Source organism: Pelophylax lessonae (assembly GCF_965119305.1).
Source record: "Pelophylax lessonae genome assembly, chromosome: 12".
Classification (NCBI taxonomy): Eukaryota; Metazoa; Chordata; class Amphibia; order Anura; family Ranidae; genus Pelophylax; species Pelophylax lessonae.
This window is the reverse complement of record NC_138779.1, coordinates 50,600,965-50,623,689: the sequence shown is the minus strand read 5'-3', so window position 1 is coordinate 50,623,689 and position 22,725 is coordinate 50,600,965. Positions and strand designations below refer to the sequence as shown.

At 39.6% G+C, this 22,725-nt stretch overlaps 1 protein-coding gene across 4 annotated transcripts in view; it reads right to left on the bottom strand.

Annotated features, from left to right (window-relative positions):
* Window positions 1–22,725, bottom strand: part of KIRREL3 (kirre like nephrin family adhesion molecule 3) — a 1,274,477-nt gene that overhangs the window by 592,651 nt on the left and 659,101 nt on the right. For all 4 annotated transcript variants that reach the window (XM_082273094.1, XM_082273096.1, XM_082273097.1 and 1 more), the window contains one exon: window positions 8,687–8,743. In XM_082273094.1, the coding sequence (XP_082129220.1) occupies window positions 8,687–8,743 (57 nt within the window). The remainder of the gene's footprint in view (window positions 1–8,686; window positions 8,744–22,725) is intronic.

The window sequence follows — 22,725 nt, the reverse complement described above, 5'->3', positions numbered from 1 at the left end:
AAATTAGCATTAGAGTGCCTCCATTATGTCAATGTTTCCCCATCTCATCAGAGAACTCCCTGTACATCAGTAATCCCCCTCTACCTGAGTCCCCCCTCATGACATCAGAATCCGCCATGACGGGGTCCACCATCCTAGAATGCTCACATTATATCAGGGGCTCCAGCAGCATGGGAGAGCAGGTCTGGAGGAGGTGGACTTCTATCCTCCCCTGAATGCTAGGTGCAGGCTTGCATACTGCCTGCCCTGGATCTGCATTATACGTTGCTATGGTGTAGGTTGGCCAACACAGTAGCAATGAAGTAAGCCACGATGCATGGCTCTAGAACTTCATTGATTGTTAAAGTTCTGGGGACCGGTCCATCTGCACCATGGCAACTCATGAGACTAATACAGGGCAAACTAGATCCTCTCCTCGCAGGAACCAAACGGAACCCTGGTTGATGAACATTGGCTTTTATTACTATTTGAAGGCTGCAGAATTACTTCTGTGAGTGGATATGGGGGGGGGGGGGTTGTGAGCTGCCGAGTTGCTGTGTCACTGCTGGGATGGGGCACTAAGCCCATGGATCTTCAAATCCCTATGTATGCTCTTTCTTTTCTAAGGCCTGGCTAGAACCTTTCTGCTTCCTCTGGATGAGAAAAGAGTGAGCCTGGCTGCTGAGTCATTGATTGGAGGGGGGGACATGGGGAACCAAGCAGATTCGTCAGTGCTAGGAAAGAGGGTTTAAAGTAGAACTATAAGCAAAACTTTTTTTTCATTTTGATAGAGTAAGGGAGGGTCATAACCCATGTCAGTTTATTTGTTGCCATTTGTGTCCCATTGGGGTGATTTCCCTTCACTTCCTTTGAATTGCTCCACGATGCATGCAGCTACAGAGGTCAGTGAGTGAGTTTTAAAAGTGGACATTCCGCTTTAAGGCCTCCTCCCTGAGAGGGATAGGAGGGGAGGCATAAATCCCTTTCAGTAAGGGCTTATTCCCCTTCCCCTTCACTACTGGTTAGGGGCAGTACCACCATGGAGTTGAGCCGCAGGTTTTCTACCCCCACACCTCCCTATCCCAACCACTTCCCTTTTTAGCTACAAAACAAATGGCCCTGGGGTGTACACATGCTGCAACCACATCAGGAATGATACCCCTTGACACGTTCAGTGGGCAATAGTGCCAGCTAAAGCTACTTTTTAAACTGAATATGGGAGCTCCACGACTGCATTCAACACATGCGGCTCTGGCATGCTGTTGTGAGGTTCAAGGGGTTAAAGCAGATGGTGAGAAGGCGATACAATGCCTCCTCACCATCTGTCAAATGCTATCTGAAAATCAATCCAAACACAGATCACTCTTTAGAGAGTAATGTTGGTGTAAAAAAAACCTAAAACTTACTTTACTGCCTTTAGACTTTGTGCAGTAGAATTTTTGGATGAAGCAACAAATGTCATTTTGGATGGTCCTGCTGGTATTTAGTTGTTGTTTTGATGAAAGGAAAACATAATTGGCCTGTGGAAAGGCGCACTCAGCCATAAATACACACCCATCTTCACCATTTTAATATGGAGATAAGTATTACCTGACATCTGCCGGAAATGGGTGAAATTATATTTCTGATTGCAAGGTAGCAAATTTTGTGTAATATTTAAAGCCATCTTTTATTTCTGCTTTGCCTTTAATGGGCTATCAAGAGAGTCTCGCAAATTCAGAGACTGGAAAAGCTTTGTAGAGAAAACACACTACTCCGCTCACCAATCCCCTGTTGGTCCATTAAAAGGTAGCAGAACCTGTGATGTATCCTCTCTCGCGCTGGATCAATTTGGTTACTAAAACAGCCTTTTAACAAACATTTGACAAAGCGCCCGGCGGAATATAAAAGACTTACATTTAACAGCAATTGCCAAGAGTGTGATAAGTAGGCCCCTAAGAGTGACGGAGGGAAATGAAGACTTGTCAGAGACTGGAGGACGGCTAATTGCATGAGTGTACCTTAGTGATAGGGATGTGGTGGCTGAACTTCGGTGATTGATACGGTGATGAATAGCAGAAGTGGGGGGGGGGGGGGGGGACAAATGTCTCTGTTACTGTAATTCATGCCATTTCACGTAAACCACCACTGAAAACAGTGCAAGATGGTCGATGGTGGCACGAGGGGCTGGAATTAATAAAAAGGGGCCTCAGAAAACAAAGTAATTTAAAGGCTCGGTCCAACCAAAACCATTTCAGTTTGTGGTAAAGAGTTTACCCAGTTAATGATTTTTTATATCTGCATATTCTATCACATTTATTTATCATATGGCCCTATATTTGGCCCCTGACATTTCCAAAGGGCCATTAATAATATTAAGTTAATGTATTACTACAGAAAGCTATCAGAGACTGCAGACATGGAACAAAAGATGTCCAGAGACAATAAGCGTGCAACATGAGATGGTCAGAGACTGCAGAAATGGAACAGGAGATGGTTAAAGACAACAAGCATGCAACAAAAGAGTTTTTTGGGATCACAGAGCAGGAACAGTATATGGTCAGAGACAATATGCACGCAACAAGAGATGGCTAGAGACTGCAAACTTGTCAAAGAAGATGGTTAGAGACAGGGGACATGCAACAGAAGATGGTAAGGGACAATAGGCATGCAACAAGTGAAGGTAAGAGACTGCAGACATGGAACAGGAGATGGTTAAAGACAACATGCAACAAAAGAGTTTTTGGGATTGCAGACAGGAAACAGTATATGGTCTGAGATGACGGGCATGCAACAGGAGATGGTCAGGGACTGCAAACATGCCACAGAAAATGGGTAGAGACTGCAAACATACCACAAAAGATGGGTTAAGACTGCAGACATGCCACAGAAGCTGGTTAGAGACTGGGGACATGCAACAGAAGATGGTAGGAGACAAAAGACAAGCAACAAGAGATGATCAGAGACTTAAGACATGGAACAGGAGATGGTTCAAGACAATAGGCGTTCAACAAAAGAAGCTACCCCATGGGATTTTTAAACAACAGGAGTATAAAAATCAAAAACAGTTTATTAAGTAAAAAAACATAAAAGGTGATAAACATCACAGTATAATTAAGAACAATGACAAAATCATACAATATATAGTGTAAGATAGCATTCATAAATGTCAGAAACCAAATAGATCTCACTAGAAGGAGACCTATAGAGCTGTGGGGTTCCTGACAATCCCAGCATGTTTCAGAATAGACATTCTTTCTTCACTGGGGAGTAGGGTGAAGACATTATACAGATATTGTATGTTATTGCTCAGTAACAGAAGAAACCACCTAAATAGTGTGTGCCCCTCCGCATCAAGAAGAATCCCAGAGCCACCCAAAAAATTGGGGCAGAGATTGAAAAAGGGGAAGTATATGGTAGCTGAGTGAACAGCTGAGAGCCGTATATGATCCTCACAAGGATCCAAAAACGGAGAGCAGGGACTTTTCCTCTGATCAATAGTGTGCATAGGAAAAGTATTGGCACATTTCACAGGTGGATTGATCTCTTTGGAGATCAATCCACCTGTGAACAATGCCAATACCTTTCCTATGCACACTAATGATCATAGAAAAACGCCCTGCTCTCCTTTTGGGATCCTCGTGAGCCCTCATATATAGCTCTCAGCTGTACACTCAGCTGACATATACTTCCCCCTTTTTCAATGTCTGCCCCAATTTTTTGATCGGCTCTGGGAAGCTTCTTTATGCGGAGGGGCACCTTCTACTTAGGTGGTTTCTTCTGTTACTGAGCAATAACATACAATATCTGTATAATGTCTTCACCCTACTCCCCAGTGAAGAAGTAATGTCTCTATTTCAAAACATGTTGGGATTGTCATGAACCCCACAACTCTATAGGTCTCCTTCCAGTGAGATCTACTTGTGTTCTGACCTTTATGGATGCTATCTTATACTATATATTGTATGATTTTGTCATTATTCTTAATTATACTGTGATGCTTATCACCTTTTATGGTTTTGTACTTAATAAACAGTATTTGATTTTTATACTCCTGTTGCTGCTTTAAAAGTCCCATGGGGGAGCTCCTCTCTCTTCTGTTTATACAATTTTAGGGATGTGGCAGTGAGTCTTTGACGCTTTTTATTACACTATAGCTTGAAGCTTTCCTTCTTTCGGCGTTCAACAACAGTGTTTTTGGGGATTGCAGACAGGGAACAGTATATGGTCAGAAACAACAGGCATGCAACAAGAGATGGTCAGAGACTGCAAACATGCCACAGAAGATGGGTAGAGACTAGGGACATGCAACAGAAGATGGTAAGACAAAACAGACATGCAACAGAAGATGGTAAGAGACAACAGACATGCAACAAGTGATGGTTGGAGACTGCAGCCATGTAGCAAGAAATGGTCAGAGACTGGACAAAAGCTTCAGAAGATATCTAGTTATACACCGGAGACACATTACATGAGATTGCCTGAAATTACTGTTTTTAAAGCCCCCTTACAAATCAATGCTCTCAACCACCCACTTAAAAAGGAGAGGATCAGAGGAAAAAACATTAAAAGAGAAAAAAGATGGACAGCACAGAAAATGTAAGATAGCATTAAAGAAAGAACCAAAGCATTTAACAACTAGAGCTAATCTAAAATAATATTTTCATTCATTGACATCAAGTATTAAACACAGACTGTATGTACAAAAGAGCTGCATGGGGCCCCTGGGCCGTAGGTTGGGCACCAGGGTTCTATTCTATCTATATGGAATTCTGATACTGACATTTCTGAGCTTAAGTTCCTGGGTCTGCTGCTTCCACTGGGGTTTCTACCATAAGGGCTAGTTCACACAGGCGCTCTTAATCATACATCCGTGGGAAGGGCTGCCTGTGTTTGCTTTTATTGGAAAGTAATACAGCATTAATGTCTACTAAGCTGCACAGACTCAGCCACTGGTCCCGATTTGACAGCCATGCCTGTGGCATTGCCTATCTCCAAACACAGACAGTTTACGTTCAGGGACACACGTGTGCACCTGCATGGCTATCAAATTGGGACCAGTGGCTGCGTCTGTACAGCTGCTGTATCAAAGTAAACATGAATGGGACTGCCTGCACGCAGAGACACAGAACACCTATGCATTCCATGTGGGCAAACACAGCTCTTTGCATAGATGTTTTCCTAAAGTGGTTGTAAACCTCAGACATGAAAGAGGAACAAAGCATATTCCTCTATAAGTGTACTTATCTCAATCCAGAGCACTGAGTGTCATTTCTGTCTGCTGCTTTTCCTTCTGCTTTCATGAATTACTTCTGACAGTTTTTCCTGACACCAAGAGAAAAAAAGTGACAGGGGAGGGAGCTTCAGCTGACTGACAACCTAAGCTTTGTTCCTGTGTGCTGTCTAAAGGAGGGTGTGTCCCTTCCCTCCTCCCTCCAAGACTGTAGATAGATAGATAGATAGATAGACAGACAGACAGACAGACAGACAGACAGACAGACAGACAGACAGACAGACAGACAGACAGACAGATAGATAGAACTTATATAGGAGGATTTGTTTTATCTCTGTGTACCACCTGAGGATAGTCCCTTCGCTGGGTATAAGTAAGGGTTTAGAACTACTTTAAGTATGCCCATTTGAACAAGTCCTAACTGTTAGACTTTTAAGTTAATTTTATAATCCAGGACAGGTGGGAAAGAGTCGGTGAAATTTCACTGCTGGAGTCTCCAAAAAGTTTGAAAAGCCTTGTGGTGAATTAGATCATTGTACTCAATCTATTCCCAAAAATACTTGTCCTAAGCTGGCCAAACATGAGCCATTTTTTTGCTCAACCAGCAAATTGAACAAAAGAAAATGCCTTGATTTCCTCATCCACACGCTCAGTGTGGGTGAAGGAATTCCTCCCGCTGCACTATCGTATTCTGATACTGCCGTAATAATACACTGGTCTGCACTGATCAAGAGAAAAATTTCCAACAGGCTACCTATACGTGGATCGAAATTTAGCTGGACTCTGCTGCACTGGCTGAATTTAAATCCATGTATGACTGGCTTTTGGTGGACTGCTCCTTTCCTCCAGTGTTTTCTACACCCTTTCTCAAAATAGATTATGTCCTGAGGAAAATATGTAGGCTGCTTCAAAACAAGACTGTCTGCAATAGGGTTGAAGGTCACTATTGAACTAGGGTCGATATCTTTTTTTTCACGCAAGATTCCCACAGGAATTTTCCAGAATTCACACATTTTTCAATTGAATCCAATAAAAAAAAAAAAAAGGGGGGGGGATCTTGGGTGAAAACTGTAGATTTTGGGTGGAAAACATTTATAAAAAGATTGTATTTTTCATATGTTTCTATGTTGATTTTTTTTCTGCAAAAAACAAAACATAAATGATACGGTTTCATAACCACCTGCCGACCACTTACAGTAAATTTACTGTGAACCGGCGGCAGGTACAGGCAAAGTCATGACATGTATGTAGCCAGCCCTCTGACGGGTTTGGGGTACGCTCCCCCTGCAGACCCGTGCTGTTAATGCACACAGCTTGAGTTTGGCAGCAGATTTAAGCCAATAAATTTAGCTGAAACCTGCTGATCAGCTGTGTCCATTCACACAGAGTTCTGTGCTTACAAAAACACTGAACTCTGTGCAAAGGGAACAGCAAAAAGCAGGGGAAAAAAACCCTGTCAGATCAGAAGGTAAAAGCAGCACACATTACACATTGTTAGGCACACTGTTCACTCCTTGATTGCTCCTAGCTTTTAACCCCTTCCCAGCCAGTGTCATTAGTACAGTGTCAGTGTACAGTATTATCACTGATCACTGTATTAGTTTTACTATTGATGTCATTGTCAGTTAGTGACCCTCCCAGCCAGTGCTTGTTAGCGCCAGATTGCACGCCACCCTATCACAGTGTCACTATAAAACGCTGATCACAGCCATTACAGTATAGGGTCTTTTAGCTGCCTAAATTCCAGTATATATACCATAGTTTGTAGATGCTATAACTTTCACACAGATCAATTAATATACACTTATTAGGATTGTTTTTTTCTTTTTTTTTTTTTTTTTTTTTACCAAAGGCATGTACCTAAATACATTCTGGCAAAAATTTATAAAGAAATTAGATTTAAGTTTTTTTTAATTGGATATGTTTTATAACAGAAAGTAAAACATATTTTGTTTTCCAAAATTGTTGGTCTGTTTTCATTATATTATTTAAAAAAAAAAAAAAAAAACTGTGATGATCAAATACCGCCAAAAGAAAGCTCTATTTGTGTGGGAAAAGCAATATAAATTTAATTTGCATACAGTGTAGCACAGTGCTGAATATAAAAACATGCCCTGATCATGAAGGGGGTAAAACCTTCCAGAAGTCGTGTGGTTATGAAAAAAAAAAGTATAAAAAAAAAATTTGATGCTCATCTACTTTTGTATATTTGACTAATCTAGAGGTTGTAGCTGACTATAAGGCCCCTTTCACACATACGGTCCTATTGTCCGTTTTTCATCCATCCGTTGACGGATGAAAAACGGACATCAATGTATCTCTATGTAAAAACGGATGACAACAGATGATCATCCGTTAACATGCGTTTTCATCCGCTTCCGTCAATGTCCGTTTTTTTGAACTGATGAATGCCCTATTTTTCATCCGTCAAAAAAACGGTTCGGATGCAAAACGGATGACAACGGATGAAAAACGGATGACAACAGATGAAAACGGATGACAACGGATGAAAAACAGATGACAACGGATGAAAAACATATAACAACTGACGAAAAACGGATGTAAAACAGATGACAACTGACGAAAAAAAGGATGAAAAATGGATGAAAAACGGATGGAAACTGATACATTTTGACGTGACTGAACTGAAGAACTGAACGGACCGTATGTGAAAGGGGCCTAAGGCCTCATGCACACAGGACGTCTAGCAAACTCTCCTAGAAGCCTTTCTTCCTGGCAGCAGCATTTGCCTGACACTTGTAAAAGTATCTAAAGCTTTCAGGCCTGTTTACAGCTTGGGTGTTAATTATTTTATTTGGCCAGAATAATAATGTATTCTGTCCAATAAAATGAATTAAAGCTGACACGCTAAATTCGCCTAGCATTTAGCGGCGTTTAGCAGTGTCAAGCATTTTTTCTGCCAAAATTCTGCTGCTCCTGGATGTACTGTTTTTTTTTTTTTTTTCTGCCTCTAAATGCCCCGCTGCTAAAAGCCTATGTGTGCATGGACACATAGGACACCATGGAGGGGAGTTTATAGGCAGGAAAATCACCTGTCCCTAGAAGCAGCTGCAAAAATGTCCACTGAGCATGAGGCCTAAGGCTTTATGGACATGGGTGCATTAAAATCCTCCTATATATGCTGGATCTTTCTGCAGGGAACAAGCAGAAGCATCAAAAGTAAAAAATGGCATGTAATTACAAGCGTGTTTACAAGCACATGAGTGTAAACTCATTCTATTTGCCAGTATTTTAGCCACTGTGAATATGTGTGTGTAAATTATGCCAATAGGCTTCTTTTCCAATGCAGGTGTGGGGCATTTGTTTTCCACCCTTGAATGCTGCTCAAAAATATGAATGTGCATGGACACATTGGCTGGTGAAGGCATTTAAAATAAAGAAAAATGCCTTTAAATGTGGCATTTTTCAGGCTGTGTGCATGAGACCAAAGACTCCCAGCCGTCCCCAGCAAACAGTAAGCAAAATGGAACTCACCTTCAGACATTTTACGAAACTTGTCCTTCGACATAAATCCCAGAGCCAGACCAAATTCTGAAAAAAAAGCACAAAAGACAGCAAATTAATCAAACCACTCAGTTGGAAGTAAAATTTACTATACATGTTATAATGAACAGTGTTTTTAAATATGTGAAAACTTATTTTTTTTAAAAAATATTGTCTGACCACTTTTCATGGTGGATTCCACTGAATTCACCCACCGCTCGCTACATATGGTAAGTTAATCTGGGTGTAGGGGGTCAAATCCAGCCTACACAGTTAATGATTTTAGAGTGTACATGAAATATGCAGCAACAGGGCAGCCAATAGTGGGGTAAAGGCAATACTCCCATACCAGGACTAGGCTCCATTAGGTCAGCAGGGGGCTCAGGTCCAAAAGAAGCTGCCTGTGGGTGTCACCTCTCTACTTACCCCTCTTTCCTTCCTCTTTGATTAGCAATGGTAGAGAGTAAGGGAGAGAGGGAGGTACTGTGAAGCTTCCTATTGGGACAGAGGAAGCTTTCCACACTGAAGTCCCAAAAATCGATATTTTTTTATTTGAAACTGAAATTTTTTTAAACCAGTCAGTGCTGGAAGGCTTAGCATTGCTTGCATTGTGAAAACAGCGAACGTTTTTGAGGCTTACATATCCCACTGAAGAATTTGGAAAGGTGGTGAATGTGCCTCAACCCACTGGAAGCTCACGGCAATGTGATCTTTTTATAACTACAGTATATCAACCTGTTTTACGTTATGGTACATTTCATTCTTTATGTTTAATAGTCATAAGCAACAGAAGGGAAAAAAATCCACTCCATTATAGCAGATACATGCTAGTGGGATCCTTCTCTTTAATAAATTATTGCAAATATAAAGACTCTGCTTTCATAATATGATAGAACGTGCCTCTCTCTGCCTGATCTATGTTATCATTATTATTATACAGGATTTATACAGTATAGCGCCAAGCACTTTACAACATGAGGACAGACAGTACGAATACAATACATTTTGAAACAGTGGGAATCAGAGGGCCCTGCTCAATAGAGCTTACACTCTAAGAGGAAGGATCAAGAGATTCAAAAGGTGGAGGCAGGATAGGCTTCTCTGAAGAGAAGGGTTTTCAGGGATCGTCTAAATGTTAAAAGTAGGAGATAGTCAGAAAGTTTGGGGTAAGGCATTCCAAAGGCTGGGAGAGGATTGGGAGAAGTCCTGAAGACGAGAATAGGAGGAGGTAACAAGGGAGCATGTATGTATGCTCCGCTATTATTTATCATAGTAGGTTAGAGGGAAGTGATAACAGATACAAAGTTTATGAGGATGTCTGGTGGACTGCACACTGGATGCTCTCTCATGGGAGGTAAAGACACTGGGGTTTATTTACTTTAGGTAAGTAGGCGGTTCACTGCAAGGGAATTTGCTCTCTCACTTCCCTCTATAATCCAATCATGTGCAAGTAAAAATACTGTTTTTTAATTTTCTTGGTTCCTTGCTTATTCTTTGCAAAGTGAAATTTCATCACTCTGGGGAAAATACCCTTGCAAAGGAAACAGCCTGTTTGCCTTTAGTAAATCAACCCTATTGGTTGAATTTTCTGATTCTGGCTGAAAAAAACAGCCACATTTTAAAAAGGCCAGTGTTCTCATTGTCAATAAGGCACCCGAATTTACTGTGGCTCAGCCAGGCCTATGAGTGATCACAGGAAAATATACAGTTATGCTTGCTCAATAGATTGAAACTCTTGTCTGTGATTAATCACACTAAGCTTTATCTGAGCTGACACGAAATCTACATTCCACGGGTTTCATATGGTCTGTTTAGCTTCCTATGGCTGTGAATGATTACCCATCATCTTCATTATCCAGACCAGATCATTAAACAATAACGGGAAGGAAAAATGATATCATATTGTACTAATAATAATAATGACACCTTCAGATTTCTTTATTTCTCATTTACTTGCACGGTAATGTTCACCTTTCTATGAGGCTATTAAGTATGTCAGTTTCAGAATCCTAAATGTCATATGTGCATAATAGATGGCAAGTATTTTAGTTATCACAAGTCAAGCAGCAAATTCCTGGTTTTAAGCTTTTTAAAGTATATAAAAAATAACAAGAATAAATAGTTTGGGCTTTTAATATATTTTAAGTGCACTTTCACACCTATCCCATATTCCCTGTAACTTCCTATGTATTCACCAAAAACAAAGAAAAATCAGTTATAGATGGAGTGATCCTGTGAGTTTGCACACAGTTGACCCCCACCCTCATCATTTTTGCATCAATTCCAGTGAACTAAAAACAGCATATCTCCCATATGCTTTCAATAGCACTGTACTTATCCGTGGAATAGCCCCTGCCAGGATTCATGGCAGGTTCTCAGCATAATAGTGGAATAATTAGCTGCTGCCACCCAGATTGTGCCGCCTCGGGGCCTAAACTCGGCAAAACAAAGATTTCATATTTATTCGGTGGCAGCCAGCCCTGAACTTAAGATTCTTATCACCTGCCTGGATCCCAGCGGAAATGTCGCCTGTGTTTTATTCATGATCAGTTTTTACTAAACCTTGTTAATCTTCAGCGCACCTGAGGGTCTGTCCAAGTGCAGAGCAGATAAGGTGTGCGGGCAATGCGATAGGGGACGAGGGGAATTGAAGTGCTCTAGATGCCGGCAGTTCTGAATTAGGTCACCGAGTTCCAGAGACAAAGTTATATCAGACTCGAGGGCAGTGCTCTGACCTTGGCCAAGGTCAAAGGTGGATTTAGCTGCAGTTTGCACACAAGGGAGCGCTATAAAACGAACCTGTAGCAGTTGTTTCTAATTACAATGCAGTAAGGAGCTTTTCGTAGATTCAGCCAAAACTGCAACAGAACTCCTGCTACGATTAATACTGAAAATGCTGCGACAACCATAGGATTTATTTTTTTTGATACATTGCTTAGAATATAGTAATGAACAGCCATATTACCACCCATCTGTAGTCACTGCTGATAAGGTCAGTATGTATCACTATTATTAACTGTCAATTATTGCCAAGGAAATTCCCCTAAAGAAGAATGCTGCCACAGGCAAAACCATCTGTTGACCTACTGTTGTCCCCCAGCCACATGATAAATATGCCCTCTTGTCCTGTGGTAACACTGTTGCAATACATTAGCATACACGCATTGACACACGTTACGTGTTAGTGTTAGGAAAGCCCACATTGCCGTACGTTGTGAAATACCAAAACGCATTGATGTAGGCAAAGGTGTGTTGGAGTAGATGTGATCTATTTAAAGTAGATGTAACCTCCAAATGAATGACATTTTACAAAAAAAGTCCTCGTGTAGCAAGGTGCTGAGCTACAACAATATAAAGAATACATTGCCTTTTATTCTTCTTTCCCTCTACTGAGATACTAATGTTATATTGCACCATTCTTTCCTGGCCAGCAGGGTGAAAGACTTTTATGGAGAGCGCTGGGAACCCTGGGAGTTGTAGTTTGAGATGGCAGCCATATAATTGGACAAATAGACTGCTTACACTACAAATCCCAATAATAATAATAATAATAACAGGCACTGTACAGCAAGAGGAGTGGGGAGATGATTTTCATTAAACTGCCTGTAAAAGCTCTTCCTCTTGGCACTGAGACAGTTATAGAGAAAGCACTTTTGTCTGCATATTCGTCTGCCAACAGGAGACCATACTAGTGGTGATCGAAGCCTGAGACAAGGAGTGAGGGCACCAAGGTGCAGGGCAGCTCTGCCCACATCACAGCACCTGCATACAGGTGGACTGGAGAGTCCATTTACCCTCTGTGTCAGGGCCTAGACTTGAACCTGGCACCTCTGCTCTGTTTGGCAATGACTATTGTCGCTGTGAGCTACCTGAGATGCTGGACAGCACCCTGTCTGATCCATTGGACACCCCTGCCTTGTGCCATGACTTTTGCTGACTATTGAACTCTTTGCTCCTCTCATGAACTTCCTGATTTAAGCCATGTCTCTGCACTTCCTGATTTCCAGATTATTGTGCTTTCTTCAGCCAAGATCTAGCTTTTGTCTTCCGTGCTGCCATTCATATTTTTGTTAACACTCGTTACTGACCTTTGGCTTGTTCATCCACTATGTTTCTGCCTGATCCCAACCTGCAACCACTTGTTACTGACCCCTGGCTTTTTTGCAGACCATGCTTCTGTTTGATCCTTATTTGCTATATCCGCTACTGGACCCTGGCTTGCTCATCTCCTGGTAAGGCGATCCTTTTACTAACCAATGGCAAAACCCATCTCCACCACCAGTAGCTCTTGTGAGCACGTTAGTACTAAGACTCTGCACCTCACTTACCCTTACTGCTATTGCTAATGATCTCTTAGCATGACCCCTGATATTGACATTCTGCTTCCCACAGCTGATCACCAGAGGCTTTCAAGGAGAGACCAAGGGCCCCCCCTTCTACAATGAAAGGTCACTGCAGCATCTCGGGGACTGGTAAGAGGGCCCATTGCAATACTGCTAGCAGGGACTGAGCCACGGAGAACTAGACACCAATGTACCCAATCTATACTGTACCCATATGTACTCATACTGCAACCTATACCACACTAATTCCAAACCTAGATTGCACCTATACCAACCCTATACTGCATTACACCAAACCTTTACCGCATCTGAACCACATCTACCTTGCACCTGTGCTGAGACTATACTCTACCTATACTGCATGCAGGTTAACTGGGACTATTGTTAAGTGCACCAATGCGCCTTAAGGGCCCCAACGATAGCTGACAGAAGAACATCTCAAAGGACTGCCCCTACTATAATATTTTATTCTGCCCCCTTTGCTACCATCCTCCTTTTCTTTTGGACAGTGCATACCCAGATTGTCTAGGACTAGCATCACCACCATAAATGCATTCTGGCAGTATAGTTCCAGCACTTGGTACAATACACTTTACTACTGCTCACTGTTGCGCTTGAGGTGGCCTTGCTACTGTTTATGCTGATCTGGACATTAAACCTAATCCCTACTGTTAATCACTTTGCATGACAAATTGTGTTGTTGCCATTGTTAATTGATTAATGCTAACCTAGTTACCAACCATATTGGGTGACAATATGTTAAGTTTGCCTTTACTACCTGGTTTGATCCTTGTTTTCCTTGATATAGCACTACTATTGGGTACTAAGTATTGCTTTCAGTGAATTTCTGTAATATTGTGTCAGAGGGGCTTCTTGAGAAGGTCAAGGCAAAGAGCAGAGGACCCATCTTACCAAGCAGCTTGCTTCCTTCTTTTTCAACTAAGTTGCCTGATGGTGACAACAGTGGGCCATGTCCCTATATTATGTGTTGAAAAAGCCACCTGTAGTCCCCATCTGAAACTCAAGTGATAGGGTGACTACACAGGAACACAATTTTCGGAGACTGCATCAAAGTGTGGTCACAGGATGTTCCTGAACAAGGATCTTTTATGGCAGGATCTCCCAGAATTATTTTAATGAAAGCTGCGGATTTAACATGTTAAAGCTTCTATGAACATTTAGTGATGCGGTTTACATCTACTTTTAGAAATGGATACTTCAAACTAGATAGCTTACATTTCTGGTTTTGATTACTATGATTGCTTGTTTATTGCAAGTGAATGCTTCAAGATCCAGTCATAATGGGAAAGACATGAAATAAACATTGTATACAGTATGAATATTTATGTAGCACAAAAAAGACAAAATGGAACAAGAGTATTTAAAATATCAAAATGACATAAAATAAATCCTTCTTTTTTTTTTTTTTTGGTAAAATTAGAATAAGGTGAACACCTACTTACTAAAACCTTACTATAAGGCTGCACAAATGACTTATATCAATTATCTAATTTGGGGAGGTGGCACATTAGGGGCCATGCACACTGGTTTAAAAAAAATGCTGCTTCTACAGGAGTTTTTTGTTTTGCCTGTAGAAGCAGCTCAATGTTATCCTATGTGTCAATGCACATTGGGAGGTTTAAAGGCATATTTTATGTTCAGTGTTTGAATGAATTTTTGATTGGAGTTTTCTGTCAGAAAAAGCGCTAAACACTCCTAAATGTGCTTATACGTGTGGATAAAGGAAAGCCGGCAGTTCGATCTTCTGCAATGAATATATTTATTATTCTAGGTGTGGTACAAAATAATACAGGGCTTACGCATTTTTGCGTGTAGCCTTAGTCATAGTCATGGCTATGACTAAGGCTACACGCCGCAACACATAAGCCCTGCATTATTTTGTACCACACCGGAAGATCGAGCTGCTGGCTTCCTCTATATTTTTGCTCGAGTGCTGGAAGGACACTACAGGCCAGTGCACCAACCGCTCACCACCTCAGTGAATTGCTGCAGGTGATTTCTACTATATTAATGTGTACAAGAACGCTCTATATGAGCAATTTTTTTCTGCCAAGGGAACTGGTGTTTTTTTAAGACCAGTGTGCATGGAGCCTTGGAGGCAGAAACAGAGGATCATGCAGTCAGTATGTAAGGGTGTGCTGCCAAGCTTTGCTGATATGTGTAGTATTTACTGCAATCACACTAGGCCCTTGTACAGGCTGGGAGTGCCTTTTTAAATTATTATCCAAACAAGCAGTATCGCATGATGACTCAAGGCACGCCACATCTTTTTAACTGCCACGAGGCTTGAAAGGTAATAGTTTACCACTTAGCCAGCTGGGTAAAAGGATTCCAGAGCAACTCAAATTCTTGCAGCATGCGAGGACCAAATGACTTAGTCATAAAAGAATTTATGAAGTGAGCCTACAGTATACAGAATTATAATCTCAGCTCGATAAATTAGAACATGGGTTCCTGAAGTACAGATAATTCCACCCTGCACATTGGAATTGAGCAGCTGTCCAGGATGTGGCATCTCCACGTCGCCTTAGAAACAGGCCATCTTTGATCCTTCCAAGCTGCAGAAAAGGGGGGCTTTGAACTATCAGTAAGAAACAGATGCGTGTGCAAGACACTGGTCTTGCCCTGAAAACCGCAAAATGTTTTTTCTGTTTAAATCTAACTCGGCTCAGCCAAGCTTGCACACGAGAAGTTCTGCTATTTTAACTCGCAGTCGCCAATTGCCAAGGTGAAGTCAACAGCATCTGAGCTGATGCCAGGCGCAAAATGTAGGCACATAGATTTTAGAGAGCTCCCCAATCAGGATTTAAATCGCTTGCGTGGTTACAGTGCATCAAAAAATGCATAGCTGGAATAAAAGAAGTTTAAATCATGCAGCCATGTCTGTGGCGACGATTACAAATTAGCTGAAAGCACATGCATTGGTTTCAAATTAGGGAGCTGTATTGACAACGGGAAGGACCACGATTATTTTAAACTGTATTGTGTGCAATCGGTAGTTTATCATTAGGATGCTGGAGAAAGGCTGACATTCCTAATAGAGGCCTAAAGCGTTGTGGAAAACAGCTCTTCCTATTACAAAAAACTCACCCAAAAACAAAAAATGAACAAAGAAATACAGTACATTATTAGTGACTTTCCCTGCAGTTCATTTTTAAATTAGTATAGTGGCCCCACTGGGCTTTAAGGACGGTAAAGTATGCATGATGTGGAAAACATACAATATATCCTACATAATCTAGACAATAATCTACAATATATATACACACGTGTATGATGAAATAATTTGTTTAATTTTGATTTGTTAATCTAGTTATTTAGTTTAGGTAAATTCAGTTGATTGGTTTAATTTGTATCTGGGATTCAAATTCAGAATTCGTTTTATGCATTTTATTGAATTTTCTTCGAATTTACAGATTTTTTTTTCAATTTAAAATGTTCGAATTTTAAAAGTTTTTTTCTACTAGTCGAAATGTTTACATTTAAAAAGTGCATTTTAATTTCCGAACTTTCCGTGACAAATCAATGCCAAAATTAATACAATTATTTTATTTCACAAGTACTTATGTAAAATAGGCATATTTTGAGCACCACTACCATAATGCAATGCAAAGCCTTTGGCCCTTGCACATTGTATAAGGCCATGTGTGGCAGCCATTTTGGGAAAGGGAGAGAGGAGAGAGCCAGTGTTATTTGAGGTGATAAAATGTCAAGTACAAATTTCTAAAAATGAAGAAAAAGGAGGGGGAAGGTGTATGGCGCTGCCAAAAAGTGCTGATGTTTCTATATGTCCAAAAAATAAGTGTTAAAGGTATATACAATATAAATCACCAATATGAATAAAGTGTCCAGTGCATCGTATGTGTCTTCCTAATAAATGTGCAATACTAAAGGATAATTCAACTATGTAAATGATAAATATTTGTGCTGAACTGTGAAAAAAAGTGGATACAAAATAGGTGAGAATTTGGTGTGATAAGAGATTTGTGTGAAATGTATGAATTATACAAAATATAAAAACTATATAAAGGTGTGAAATATACAAAATATAAAAATAAATATAAATATATAAAATATAAAAAATAGTGGATCCACTTAAATCTACAGCCGTAAAATACAAAACATCAAGTATGACTTAAATGAGGTGCACAATAGGTAGATAAATATTAAGGCAGCAATAATACAAGAATAAATAAGTCCGTTACACCTAAGAAAGAACAAATAGTCCCACAATGCTAAAAACTTTCCCTAAAAAACTTGGCAAAAAAGGTGACTTGAGTGCAGGTTTTCTGATGATAAATATTAAAGGTGCTCAGGTATATGGTGACCATTCAGTGCTCCCCGCACCCCTTGGACCGCACTCACCAGAACTATGTACCCCTGCAGGGGTATCAGGCCTTGAATCTATAATCCTGGATCTCCTCCACTGACCATCAAAGTGGTTGGGTGGTCCGATTATCTGCCCGAATCTTGTAAACCCGGTTCCTTGGTGTTAGGGTCCGAAGGTGTACCGATATATGGGGGAAGAAGGCTCACATAGAGTAGTACTGCTTTGTTTTAAAATACTTTATTGTATATCAAAATTAGGTACTCACAAAGGGAATAGAGGGTAGTGGCATGAAAAGCAATAGTAGCGCACTTCCGGGACGCCGTGCGTTCCACAGGGCGGATGTGCGTTCCACTTAGGCGGATGTGACGCGATGACGCTCTACGTACGTTTCGTCGTGATGACGTCTTCAGGAGTAGCGTCATCACGCCATCTCCGCCTCTTTATACCAGCATGGTAAACAAGACTCGATGCGTGCTCCAATCAGAATGCCGGGCAGAGCATCCAATAGAAAAAAGAGAGAGGACGCACGCTGTTGCCGAGTAGAACTATGTGTTTTTAGAACTTGGGGAATTTGCATACTGGCGGCTGCGTAATTAAGAGATGGACATATCTGACCTCAAAAGTCCGCGATATACCTCATTTAAAAGGAAAAAAAAGGGGAACCACAAATTGGACTTTAGAAGGGTCAGGTCCTCCTCTGTTGCCGTTGATACAATAATGGTGTGAAAATCTATACTTAGGTATCGGGTCTGTTTACCATCTAGTGTACAGCATATTACATAAAATACATACGTTGGCATTACACTAATGATGATAAAATAAATCTTAAAAGGTAACATTGGTAAATATAAATAATCTTACGACCAATCACAGAATTTAACCCTTTCATAAAAATCATATATATAGTTAATAATATTTAAATAATTTAATAGGTGACCTAGAGATAGAATAATATTGGTAATAAAATTGGTGATTAAAAAAGTAGTGGTGATGATGAATAAATTAATATTAGTGACGGGGAATCAAAAAAATCAATGAACTAAATATGATATATACTCTTTTTGGTCACTTATGTAAAATATTTTGATAGATGGCCTAAGTTCATGGTGATAATAATAAATAAAAAATAAATAAAAATAAATAGATTGGTGACTAAACGTGGTAATGTAAATAAATTAATATTAGTGATGGTGAATACATAAAAAATTATGGAGGTGAAATAGAATATAGTGTATACTCTTTCTAATCCGTAATAAAGGAAAAAAGATATTTGTGAGAGCTATGGTTCGTAATCATTTACTGGGTAAACATTATAGGGCTAAAAAAATATATATAGCCCTAATGCTATATATTCAAATATGATGGGTCTGATAACTTGATGTAGGTGACTCTAATCAGTATGGAGTCAAAGAGAACAACATATAGATGCGGGCCGCATTAAGATACAAAAAGTGCAGATAACGGAATACTTGGTGTCTAGTCATTGGGGGGTAAAAAACACCAACCCAATTAAAAGGAACCTGAATAAAGAGAATAGGAAGAGTATATAAAGGAAACATAGATGGGAAAATTCTTTGACTGTCTGTCCGAAAAAAATTTATTGAATGAGGGTGGGGAGACAACAACCTGTATGACCCGTAGGTCTATAGTTGATCCTTATAGACATATGATCAAATTTTGACGGGTGATCCCATGGTGATAACCAGAGGAAGAGAATTAAATATCCCATAGGATTAAACCTGTTGTTTAAACTTAAAATTAAAATATCTAAAATATAAATATACTGTATGTTAAAAATTAGAAATAAAACAATTCAAATCAATATCCAGGTTAAGTCCTTTGGGCTGAAGTGAATCGAGTAAAATATCCACTTAGTTTCATTTTGGGAGATTTTCTTCCTCTTATTTTCACCTCTCCAGTGTCCCTGAATTGAATCTATACCATAGAAGACTAGCCCTTCAGGGTTTTTGTGATGAACTTCAAGGTAATGCCTGGAGAGGCTGTGTTTCGGGAAGCCATTTTTAATATTGGTTATATGTTCTCTAATCCTGACATGAAGAGGTCTGGTAGTACGTCCTACATATTGCAAATTGCAAGTACATTCGACAATATAGGTGACATGCGTAGTGTTACATGTAATCAGGTTATTGATCTTAAATCTTTTGTGATTCACTTTTGATTTGAAGTCCATTATTTTTCTTGGCTGAGTAGGATTATTCTTACAGGCTACACACTTCCTGCATCTAATAAACCCCTTCATGTCAGGAAAAATTTTTATATTTTTAGGAGGGTCAATCACATTTTTGACTAATCGATTTCTCAGGGTGGGTGCTCTACGGAACCGTTTACAAACAAGGACTTTTTTCAAGACAACCGATAAGAATGGTTATATTCCGAAAACCAGCTGTCATCATCCTAAATGGAAAAATAACATTCCGAAAGGCCAATTCATGCGGATGAGGAGAAACTGTGGGAAAGTAGAAGACTATGATCAACAAACCTCTGTTTTAATGCAAAGATTTGAAAAAAAAGGGTATCAAAAGGATCTTTTAGAAAAAACCAGGGAAGAAGTTAGGAATATGAATAGGGAAAGCCTATTGGAAACCAGATTAAAGGAAAGTAAGGGATCATTTGAAGGTGCTTTCATTTCAGGATACCATAGACAATACAAGGAGGTAGAAAGAATATTTAGAAGATATTGGCCAGTGCTGAAAAGTGATAAAACACTTGCCAAGATACTTCCAGAAAAACCTAAATTCATCTACCGTAGAGCACCCACCCTGAGAAATCGATTAGTCAAAAATGTGATTGACCCTCCTAAAAATATAAAAAATTTTCCTGACATGAAGGGGTTTATTAGATGCAGGAAGTGTGTAGCCTGTAAGAATAATCCTACTCAGCCAAGAAAAATAATGGACTTCAAATCAAAAGTGAATCACAAAAGATTTAAGATCAATAACCTGATTACATGTAACACTACGCATGTCACCTATATTGTCGAATGTACTTGCAATTTGCAATATGTAGGACGTACTACCAGACCTCTTAATGTCAGGATTAGAGAACATATAACCAATATTAAAAATGGCTTCCCGAAACACAGCCTCTCCAGGCATTACCTTGAAGTTCATCACAAAAACCCTGAAGGGCTAGTCTTCTATGGTATAGATTCAATTCAGGGACACTGGAGAGGTGAAAATAAGAGGAAGAAAATCTCCCAAAATGAAACTAAGTGGATATTTTTACTCGATTCACTTCAGCCCAAAGGACTTAACCTGGATATTGATTTGAATTGTTTTATTTCTAATTTTTAACATACAGTATATTTATATTTTAGATATTTTAATTTTAAGTTTAAACAACAGGTTTAATCCTATGGGATATTTAATTCTCTTCCTCTGGTTATCACCATGGGATCACCCGTCAAAATTTGATCATATGTCTATAAGGATCAACTATAGACCTACGGGTCATACAGGTTGTTGTCTCCCCACCCTCATTCAATAAATTTTTTTCGGACAGACAGTCAAAGAATTTTCCCATCTATGTTTCCTTTATATACTCTTCCTATTCTCTTTATTCAGGTTCCTTTTAATTGGGTTGGTGTTTTTTACCCCCCAATGACTAGACACCAAGTATTCCGTTATCTGCACTTTTTGTATCTTAATGCGGCCCGCATCTATATGTTGTTCTCTTTGACTCCATACTGATTAGAGTCACCTACATCAAGTTATCAGACCCATCATATTTGAATATATAGCATTAGGGCTATATATATTTTTTTAGCCCTATAATGTTTACCCAGTAAATGATTACGAACCATAGCTCTCACAAATATCTTTTTTCCTTTATTACGGATTAGAAAGAGTATACACTATATTCTATTTCACCTCCATAATTTTTTATGTATTCACCATCACTAATATTAATTTATTTACATTACCACGTTTAGTCACCAATCTATTTATTTTTATTTATTTTTTATTTATTATTATCACCATGAACTTAGGCCATCTATCAAAATATTTTACATAAGTGACCAAAAAGAGTATATATCATATTTAGTTCATTGATTTTTTTGATTCCCCGTCACTAATATTAATTTATTCATCATCACCACTACTTTTTTAATCACCAATTTTATTACCAATATTATTCTATCTCTAGGTCACCTATTAAATTATTTAAATATTATTAACTATATATATGATTTTTATGAAAGGGTTAAATTCTGTGATTGGTCGTAAGATTATTTATATTTACCAATGTTACCTTTTAAGATTTATTTTATCATCATTAGTGTAATGCCAACGTATGTATTTTATGTAATATGCTGTACACTAGATGGTAAACAGACCCGATACCTAAGTATAGATTTTCACACCATTATTGTATCAACGGCAACAGAGGAGGACCTGACCTTTCTAAAGTCCAATTTGTGGTTCCCCTTTTTTTTCCTTTTAAATGAGGTATATCGCGGACTTTTGAGGTCAGATATGTCCATCTCTTAATTACGCAGCCGCCAGTATGCAAATTCCCCAAGTTCTAAAAACACATAGTTCTACTCGGCAACAGCGTGCGTCCTCTCTCTTTTTTCTATTGGATGCTCTGCCCGGCATTCTGATTGGAGCACGCATCGAGTCTTGTTTACCATGCTGGTATAAAGAGGCGGAGATGGCGTGATGACGCTACTCCTGAAGACGTCATCACGACGAAACGTACGTAGAGCGTCATCGCGTCACATCCGCCTAAGTGGAACGCACATCCGCCCTGTGGAACGCACGGCGTCCCGGAAGTGCGCTACTATTGCTTTTCATGCCACTACCCTCTATTCCCTTTGTGAGTACCTAATTTTGATATACAATAAAGTATTTTAAAACAAAGCAGTACTACTCTATGTGAGCCTTCTTCCCCCATATATCGGTACACCTTCGGACCCTAACACCAAGGAACCGGGTTTACAAGATTCGGGCAGATAATCGGACCACCCAACCACTTTGATGGTCAGTGGAGGAGATCCAGGATTATAGATTCAAGGCCTGATACCCCTGCAGGGGTACATAGTTCTGGTGAGTGCGGTCCAAGGGGTGCGGGGAGCACTGAATGGTCACCATATACCTGAGCACCTTTAATATTTATCATCAGAACACCTGCACTCAAGTCACCTTTTTTGCCAAGTTTTTTAGGGAAAGTTTTTAGCATTGTGGGACTATTTGTTCTTTCTTAGGTGTAACGGACTTATTTATTCTTGTATTATTGCTGCCTTAATATTTATCTACCTATTGTGCACCTCATTTAAGTCATACTTGATGTTTTGTATTTTACGGCTGTAGATT